Source organism: Scylla paramamosain, unplaced genomic scaffold, assembly GCF_035594125.1.
Source record: "Scylla paramamosain isolate STU-SP2022 unplaced genomic scaffold, ASM3559412v1 Contig32, whole genome shotgun sequence".
Lineage (NCBI taxonomy): Eukaryota > Metazoa > Arthropoda > Malacostraca > Decapoda > Portunidae > Scylla > Scylla paramamosain.
The window spans coordinates 95,767-106,052 of record NW_026973697.1 but is presented as its reverse complement, the minus strand read 5'-3'; the positions used below and the strand labels follow the sequence as shown (position 1 = coordinate 106,052).

At 44.6% G+C, this 10,286-nt stretch overlaps 1 protein-coding gene across 1 annotated transcript; it reads left to right on the top strand.

The window, feature by feature from the left end:
• The first annotated feature begins 6,024 nt into the window (after positions 1 to 6,024).
• LOC135097806 (uncharacterized) lies at positions 6,025 to 7,250 on the top strand. Its single transcript, XM_063999861.1, has 2 exons — positions 6,025 to 6,662; positions 7,163 to 7,250. The coding sequence occupies exons 1-2, from the start codon at positions 6,025 to 6,027 to the stop codon at positions 7,248 to 7,250; spliced, it is 726 nt and encodes a 241-aa protein (XP_063855931.1).
• Positions 7,251 to 10,286: the final 3,036 nt, after the last annotated feature.

Genomic DNA, 10,286 nt, shown 5'->3' with positions numbered 1-10,286 from the left:
AAACACCCAAACAGTTTTTCTTCCTTACTGTATTCTTAACCGGTTTGGTACCTTATCCTGGAGAGAGAGAGAGAGAGAGAGAGAGAGAGAGAGAGAGAGAGAGAGAGAGAGCAAGACAGACAGACAGACAGAAACACAAACGAACAAGGACAAAAAGACAAACCCAGACAGACAGACGACCAAAGAATGATAAGAAAGAAATTGAAGTAGCTTTTTTCATTTCTCAGAAAAAAGAGAAGAAAAAGGAAAGAAAACGGACCCATAACTGACAGGAGAGCTTCAGCATTTATCAGGAAGTGAATAGTTAAAAAGCGGCTGCTGTTCAAAGTCTGATTAAAAATGCAATATAAAAAATAATTCTGTGTGTGGCGAGGGGCTTCCCGTACGCTGCCGGAACTGCCACTAATGACTCAGTCGCCTTCAGGATACAATGAATACTGTCCGGGATGAAATGACGGAATGGGAGTGGCGGTGTGTGTGTGTGTGTGTGTGTGTGTGTGTGTGTGCTACATTTTATAAAGCTTGATGTAGGGATGGTAGCAACGATTTTGCCTCGGTAAATAATACTTGTGAAACAGGAATTTAATTGTACTTGATTTGTTTGTATGGTGAAGGTTTTAGTTAGGAAATATTTTTAAAGCTGGATCTGAGATGTATTGCATAGAAGTAATGAAGTAAAGCAGTAAAGAAGCAAGGACCTCATGTATTTAATGTTTTAGTTTGATCGCAATATTGATGTGTGTGTGTGTGTGTGTGTGTGTGTGTGTGTGTGTGTGTGTGTCTGTGTGTGTGTGTGTGTGTGTGTGTGTGTGATCTGCAGCGCCTCATATCCTTCCAGCCTGGCGTGGCGGGCGTGAACTACCTGCGTGAGAGAAGCTCGTGTGCGGCCTGCTGCTGGCGGGAATGGCGGCCTGCTAAGTGGTGGTGGTGGTAGTGGTGGTGGTGAGAGATCGGGTAGTATATGATGGTTGTGGTGGTAATGAGGGGTCGGGGAGTTTTTGATGATGGTGGTGGTGGTGGCAAAACACACAGAAGCAGGAGAAAAATTAGCAGAAAGCAGTGAAAAGGAACCGGAAGAATTAGTAGGACTATAAGGGGGAAAACCGATGCTATGGTCACACAACACGTACTGTAGGGATGAATCAGCAGGAAGCAGAGGAGAGGAAGCAGAAGAATTAGCAGGAAGCAGAGAAGGACGGGCGATAACATGGTCCCACAACACTAAAACAGGGAAAGATTTAGCAGAGAGAGAGAGAGAGAGAGAGAGAGAGAGAGAGAGAGAGAGAGAGATAGTGATGGTATGGACACGTCACCTTGCACCACGTCACTGCACCACCACCATCACCACCACAACCAAGCATGGCAGGGAAAAGGTAAAAGCAAGACACGAATACTTACCACCATCTCGTATCACACACACACACACACACACACACACACAAAGACCCTGGAATGAAACACCGACACCTCAGCGCTCGGACATTACAAACAGCGAAACGAGACTTTTTTTTTGGCGCAGGGTCGGTGTGTTGGCGTGCGGAGCTATCAAGGCGCTCAGCTGGTGAAGGACGGCAGGTACAGCAGCGGCGAGAAACTGAGAGGGACCTGAGGCAATAAGTTCAGGCGGGGAGGTGATATCAGGCTCTTATGACCAATTCACCTCAGAAAAAAATCGGGCCTCATATCATACTTTTCCTCAATCAAGTTACTACGCGAAACTGAACTTAAGAACCGCCCATCACGGGGAACACCATAAAGGGAGCTTTGACGTGTAACTGATTGAGTCCACGAGAGGAGAGGTGAGGTGAGGGGAGGGAAGGGGAGGAAGGGAAGGGAAGCTGAGGTGAGATACGAGCAGATAAGATTCAGGTAAGGCAGGCGAGGCAGGAGTCAAACAGTGTCTGCTATCATCTGACCTACCTTTTGTTTCCTCCTCTTGTCCTTCAGGTTTTATGAAATATTTTGCAGTAATTGGTTAACTAAATTTGCTGCAACACAGCGGTCACATGTTGCAATTGTTTTGGCAGGGCAGGAATCAAAGACTGCCTGCTGACTTATGGCCTGTTCTTCTTGTGCTTTCTCCTCATAGCATAGCCTTCATGTTTTCTGTAATGTTCTGCATTAATTCGTTTATTTAATTTGCTTCAACACTAAAGTCATATGGTGCGAAAAATTTCTAAACACAAAAAAAAAAAAAAAAAAAAAAAATTACCTACACAAAAAAATTTACTCCTTAATTTTTTTTCTTAATTTTTTTATTCAATTAAGTTTATGATATAGCATACAATTTTCACAAAATTTACACACAAGCGAATTTTCCTTGTTAATTCTCTTCGGTAAAGCATGCGAAGTGTCGTGTACAAAACACGAGACAAATACTTCACTAGTTGCCAAACACGACAGTCGTATTACAAGTATTAGATGCCCAAGCATGCTAACAGGTGATTATCCACAGCTGTCACGAAATGTTCACCTTTGCTGGTGTAATTATCATGAGAGTGAGGACCTCTGCTCTCCTTGATTAGTGAGTACAACCTGGTCACCTCGCCTTGCCCACGACACTGCTCCCCTCTTCACCACCTCTCTTCCCCTCACTTCGCCTTTCCCCGACCCTCACCAGTTTCGTCTCTTATCCAAACCATGACATCCCTCCCTTCTTCACCACCTCCCCTCGGCTCGCATATCCCCCCCACGCCTCAATTTCGTCTCTTATCCACCACTCCACCACCCTTCACCTCACCCCAGTCTCATTTTTCTTTTCCTACCCAACCACGCTCCCAGTCCCCCCTCAATTCCATCTCTCCTCTCCCACCCATCCCTGCCTCGTCCCGCCCAGCCCTGTCCTCTGTTCATGCCTGGGGACTATGCAGCAGCAGCAGTCAGTGACCCGAGGCTCCTTCAGGTCGTCCTTCACACGTAACACAGTGCAGACTTGATGAAGACAACAGTCGTCATGTAATCTGAATGTTTGAATATATTTATTTTCAGAGATTTACACGTGAGTGGAGTCACGACAAGATGTATTCCCGAGACTTATAGACGTTGAGACGCAAGAAAACACAGCAAGACGCATTGCTGTGGCTTGTAACATTATCAAGTCACAACAATATCATGATGTAATCTGAATATTTACATTATATTTCCCGGTGGAGAATATACATCGGGGTGAAGACACAGCAAGACACGTTACTGAGGCTTACAGACTTAAGAATACAATGCAGTCATGATATACTGTATGTTTATGGTTTTTGACACATAAAGGTCAAACACAGCATAGCATAGCATAGCACAGTATAGCACAGCATAGCATAACAGTGTAAAATAACAACACTAAGTTGGGTCAGTTCCCAGCACACTGAGGTCTCATTTGCCTCTCTCGAGACTTCCACACCGCACCTCCACTACTTTCAAAAGGCTCTAGTTAGTTTCGTTGCACGGGATTCTAAAGGCCCCCACACACGATCAATTTTTTCGTCAATTAATTGATATAAATTTATTGACGTCAATAAAATTGAGGAAATCACTGTGGCCACACACGGTCAATGATTTTACTTCAGTTTTCAGTTTGATTCATAATTTCGAGATGAAAGCATCTGTGGCTGTAGGAATAGTGCTTGCTCTGGACACTCCAAAGCGAAAGAAGAGGAGTAAGTGGGCGAAGAAATGGTATCTCTGTGGAAGGGAACTAGGACATACACGATTGCTGAGGGAATGAAGGGACGACGAGCCAGAGGATTACAGGAATTTCCTCAGAATGGACACCGAATCTTACGACGAACTTCTAAATTTAGTGATGCCAATGATAGTCAAACAAAATACTACCATGCAAGAAGCCATTTCTCCAAATGCGTCTCAGTATCACATTGCGATTTATTTTATTGAAGACCCATCAATAAATATCAAAGGAGTTTTGATCTCTCAATGAATTGATTCAATGAAATTGTTTCAATTAAATTGATATCAATATCCCACACACACGGTCAATTTTTCCATCAATTCATTGACGTCATTAAATTGATATCAATTAATTGACGAAAAAATTGATCGTGTGTGTTGGCCTTAAGAGTTTTTTCTGTGGTTGTAATGGCATACATCATTTCTACGTCACTAACAGGAGAAACACTCTTCATAATCTGGCTAATCATCTCTGTAGCCTTTGAAAATAGTCGTGGTGAGAGAGCAAAGCGTTTCAGGACACGGACCTTTGCTTCTTTAGACACAGAGGCAGGCGAGAGCAGTTGATGAATGGCCTGCTACGCACACCCGCCACGTCCCGCCTTCGGTGTATGATAATAGCAAATGTTATTCATAATCATTCGTCTTTTAACAATTATATATCATGAAATTGTGTTTTTTCTTTTCCTTTTTTTTAACAAAATAATAAGAAGAATATAGCTTTACGGGGCATAAGAACAAGAACGAAAAAAGGAAACGATATGACTAGCGGTGGATCATGTTAACATTTTGAACGTTTTCTTGGCTTGTCAATACAATATGAAGGCAAAGTCAAAATAATACTAGGAAAAGAAAAGGTAAAAAATAAATACACAAAAACCATAATACAAAAAAATATGTGTTGACAATGTATTGATAACTTATAGCAAATGTTGTATAGCCTAATCCGTAAAACCATTCGTGTGGCTCACTAATATGTCTTTATTTACAGTTTCTATGTAATATTTTCATTACGAAAAAAAAAATTCATATTCAGCAAAAAAAAAAAATAAATAAATAAAATATACCAGTCATCACTGGTCAGAGAGAGAGAAAGAGAGAGAGAGAGAGAGAGAGAGAGAGAGAGAGAGAGAGAGAGAATACATAAATGACAGAGAACGGGTAGGTGGCTTGTAGTTGCCAGTCAGTTTTAAGGGCTGGGAGAGGTGTCTGCGTATTTGTGCCGCTGGACAGTGACGTACACTGAAGCCCACACAAGAGTTAGAAAGCTAGCAGTGGGTGTAAGTGACGAGGCGCTGAGCAGCTCGGTGAGTACTGAACAGGGAAGCTTAATTGGTACAAAGTATGCATTTGTTCCAGGTGTTTTGTTGTTAGCCAATTAGCAGTGCCCTTGTTGGTGACTGTGACTAAGCTGTCCGCTCCTTGTTGACGTGTTCAGCATGTTGTGTTCCTAGCTGTCCTGCGAACTGCGGATGCTCAGAACAGCCAAAGGAGTGTTGATAAACATATACGTGCGCTGGTGAAGACTTAGGTGAATGATTAGCCACAAATAGCGATGAAACAGATCCTGTAAAGCACTTGTTCACAAACTTCTTTTCGTCTTTTCCCCCTTCAAGCAGTTCCCCTGTCCGGATTTCCTCCTTCATACAGTGACAAGGAAATGTTGAAACTCCTACAAAGTCATTACTAAAGACGATCGTACCATAAATTTTTATTTGTATTTGTATATAGTACTGCAACAAAACCAAACTACAATATTATATGCTTTTTTTTTCTTCTGTCGGTCAGAGAGAGAGAGAGAGAGAGAGAGAGAGAGAGAGAGAGAGAGAGAGAGAGAGAGAGAGAGAGAGAGAGAGAGCTCACAGCAGTGCAGGGACTCCACAATCATGTGGACTTTCCCACACACCAGCGTGGAGGCTCCCTGGACCCAGTGGTGACGGACCTGCCTCAAGAATGTGTTCAGTGCCTCCCTCTCGACTGTGTGGGCAGCTCTGACCATCATGCCGTGCTCACGACCGTCAGCGTTGCCCCGGCGCGTGACGAGGATCACCAGCAAGCCACCTGGCTGTGGCACCGCGCCGACTGGGTGGCAGTGCGGCAGGCCCTGGCCCTGACAGATTGGGACACAATATTCACCGGGGACCCGCACCATGACACCACCGCCCTCACTACTGTCCTCTGCACACTGCAGCAGCAACACGTGCCACACAGGACGTACTCAACCAGCGCAAAGGACCATTCCTGGTTCGGGTACAGGTGCAAGACTGTTGCTGAGCAAAAGTACAAAGCCTGGACGCGGTGCAGGAGGCACAGTGTAACAAAGCCCCACACAGAAGAACGTGCAAGATCATGATAAAGACAGTGAAGTGGGCCAAGGCAAGGTGCGAGGCGAATATGAGGCGGAAGCTGGCCTCCAACCAGGTTGATGCCAAACAGTGGTGGGGATTAGTAAAGGAGAGGCAAGGTGTCTCCTCTCATGAACGTATCCCCGCCCTGAGGAAGCCTGACGGGTATATGGCCGTCTCCAGTCAAAAAAAGCAGACCTCCTCGCCCGCCAGTTCGCTGAAAAAAATGACAACTCCAGAGCCAGACAGGCAACTGCCCGCCCTCCCCCGCCTTACTGTCTCGAGACTGGAGGGCGTTGCCATCTCTGAGGACGCCATCAGAAGACACCTGAGGGATGTCAACACCAGGAAGGCCCCTGGTCTTGACAGCGTGACCCCACATCTCAAAAAGTGTGCTGTTGAGCTCGCTGGCCCTCTCGCACAAATGTTTCCCTGCTGTTTGCAGCGAGGGGTCTGGCCGTCACTAAGGAAGGAGGCGCGACTCACACCCGTGCATAAAGAGAAGTCGAGGTCTGAGCCAGGTAACTACCGGCCTTGTTACCAGTCAATCTCGCTCCTCTCCGTACTCAGTAACATCTTGGAGAGGATCATAAGCGAGAAGCTCACCGAACACCTCAAGCAGCACCACCTGCTGTCGCCAAAGTAATGTGGCTTCAGAAAAGGCCGCTCCACCTCAACTTGAAAGAGAGCGCATACCTGAATAGCCTAGGTCATGTTGCATGCAGTGACCAACAAGTGATGGTGCATTCTGACTCACTGACTTTCTGTACTCTTCAACCATCACCTTCCCTTAGTGTAGCTGTACGTAATATTGTCACACAATTCACACTCTACAGTAAACAGAGAGAGAGAGAGAGAGAGAGAGAGAGAGAGAGAGAGAGAGAGAGAGAGAGAGAGAGAGAGAGAGAGAGAGAGGGGACAGACACGTAAACTGATTTGATAAGAAGTTACACAAACTCATTACTTGTTAACGAACACAATGATATCTTCACTACCATGGCCACCTTTCTGTTAGCATTGAGAGTACTGTAAAAAGATAATTTGCATGGAGACAGAAAGGGGAATTATTATTTTGTTTTATACTACAGAACTATTTAAGAGACTAACGCAAAAATAACCCTGAAAAAACAATTGTCCAGCAGTGAAGGCTCAATTCTGAAACAGTTCGCAGCCGTCAAGGTTTTCCAGAGGCTGCTTTTCCTAGAACTCTCTGACCCTCTTGAGTGGTGATGACAGACCCTTGCTAACCATTCTTCACGACACAATGACACCTGCGTCCTGACTCACTCCATTTGCCTTATGCTGTGCGGAAATAAAGCAGCAGGTACCGCGAGATTTGAAGCACTCCATCACTCCTTTCGCTGCCTGCCAGTGGTGTCTGTGGGAGGTGTGCTCTGTGCTCTCCATAGATGACTTTATCAGACTCAAGAAAGAAAGCCACAACAGTCAAAGGTAATTCATGTGAGAAACCGCTGATGATTATACCACGCGAGAAATGTAACTACGGGCACGTCAAGGCATCAAATATTCCATCCTGTTGTTGTCAGTGGGGTCACCGAAAATGATAATAAGAAGAACAAGAACAAGAAGACGATGATGATGATGATGAAAGAAAACAACAACAACAACAACAACAACAGTCATTTGAACCACACCGTTCTGTAACCTTGAAGAAAACCCAATGCAGTTCAGAAATTAACAGTTACTTATTTACTTGAACTTATTAATCTTTCATGTATAAGAGGAAACTAGTCTAGGCCAACAAAGGACCTTACAAAAAAAAAAAAAAAGCCCAGTGAATGTGTCAGTCCCCAAAGAGTGTAGTCAAAAGAGTTATCCAAAATTTAAGGACAGATACTCCAGAAAGGCAGACCACCGCTGTCCCTCCTTCCCTCCCTCTTGAGGCGCCGCGGGGACCAGTGACAGCACAGCCCCCCGTCCCTCATGGCATGTCTCACCAGTTCATGATTTTTTTTTTTTTCTATGTAGGAAGGACACTGGCCAAGGGCAACAAAAATCTAATAAAAAAAAATGCCCACTGAAATGCCAGTCTCATAAAAGGGTCAAAGCAGTGGTCAAAAAATTGATCAATAAGTGTCGTGAAACCTCCCTCTTGAAGGAATTCAAGTCATAGGAAGGTGGAAATACAGAAGCAGGCAGGGAGTTCCAGAGTTTACCAGAGAAAGGGATGAATGATTGAGAATACTGGTTAACTCTTGCGTTAGAGAGGTGGACAGAATAGGGGTGAGAGAAAGAAGAAAGTCTTGTGCAGCGAGGCCGCGGAAGGAGGGGAGGCATGCAGTTAGCAAGATCAGAAGAGCAGTTAGCATGAAAATAGCGGTAGAAGACAGCTAGATATGCAACATTGCGGCGGTGAGAGAGAGGCTGAAGACAGTCAGTTAGAGGAGAGGAGTTGATGAGACGAAAAGCTTTTGATTCCACCCTGTCTAGAAGAGCAGTATGAGTGGAACCCCCCCAGGCATGAGAGCATACTCCATACATGGACGGATAAGGCCCTTGTACAGAGTTAGCAGCTGGGTGGGTGAGAAAAACTGGCGGAGACGTCTCAGAACACCTAACTTCATAGAAGTTGTTTTAGCTAGAGATGAGATGTGAAGTTTCCAGTTCAGATTATAAGTAAAGGACAGACCGAGGATGCTCAATGTAGAAGAGGGGGACAGTTGAGTGTCACTGAAGAAGAGAGGATAGTTGTCTGGAAGGTTGTTTCGAGTTGATAGATGGAGAAATTGAGTTTTTGGGGCATTGAACAATACCAAGTTTGCTCTGCCCCAATCAGAAATTTTAGAAAGATCAGAAATCAGGCGTTCTGTGGCTTCCCTGCGTGATATGTTTACCTCCTGAAGGGTTGGACGTCTATGAAAAGACGTGGAAAAGTGCAGGGTGGTATCATCAGCGTAGGAGTGGATAGGACAAGAAGTTTGGTTTAGAAGATCATTAATGAATAATAAGAAGAGAGTAGGTGACAGGACAAAACCCTGAGGAACACCACTGTTAGTAGATTTAGGAGAAGAACAGTGACCGTCTACCACAGCAGCAATAGAACTGTCAGAAAGGAAACTTGAGATGAAGTTACAGGGAGAAGGATAGAAACCGTAGGAGGGTAGTTTGGAAATCAAAGCTTTGTGCCAGACTCTATCAAAAGCTTTTGATATGTCCAAGGCAACAGCAAAAGTTTCACCAAAATCTCTAAAAGAGGATGACCAAGACTCAGTAAGGAAAGCCAGAAGATCACCAGTAGAGCGGCCTTGACGGAACCCATACTGGCGATCAGATAGAATGTTGTGAAGTGATAGATGTTTAAGAATCTTCCTGTTGAGGATAGATTCAAAAACTTTAGATAGGCAGGAAATTAAAGCAATAGGACGGTAGTTTGAGGGATTAGAACGGTCACCCTTTTTAGGAACAGGTTGAATGTAGGCAAACTTCCAGCAAGAAGGAAAGGTAGATGTTGACAGACAGAGCTGAAAGAGTTTCACTACGCAAGGTGCAAGCACGGAGGCACAGTTTCGGAGAACAATAGGAGGGACACCATCAGGTCCATAAGCCTTCCGAGGGTTTAGGCCAGCGAGGGCATGAAAAACATCATTGCGAAGAATTTTAATACGTAGCATGAAGTAGTCAGAGGGTGGAGGAGAGGGAGGAACAAGCCCAGAATCGTCCAAGGTAGAGTTTTCACCAAATGTTTGAGCAAAGAGTTCAGCTTTAGAAATAGATGTGATAGCAGTGGTGCCATCTGGTTGAAATAGAGGAGGGAAAGAAGAAGAAACAAAGTTATTGGAGATATTTTTGGCTAGATGCCAGAAATCACGAGGGGAGTTAGATCTTGAAAGGTATTGACATTTTCTGTTAATGAAGCAGTTTTTGGCTAGTTGCAGAACAGACTTGGCATGGTTCCGGGCAGAAATATAAAGTGCATGAGATTCTGGTGATGGAAGGCTTAAGTACCTTTTGTGGGCCACCTCTCTATCATGTATAGCATGAGAACAAGCTGTGTTAAACCAAGGTTTAGAAGGTTTAGGACGAGAAAAAGAGCGAGGAATGTATGCCTCCATGCCAGACACTATCACCTCTGTTATGTGCTCAGCACACAAAGACGGGTCTCTGACACGGAAGCAGTAGTCATTCCAAGGAAAATCAGAAAAATACCTCCTCAGGTCTCCCCAACTAGCAGAAGCAAAACGCCAGAGGCACCTTCGCTTAGGGAGATCCTGAGGAGGGATTGGAGTGATAGGACAAGATAAAGAT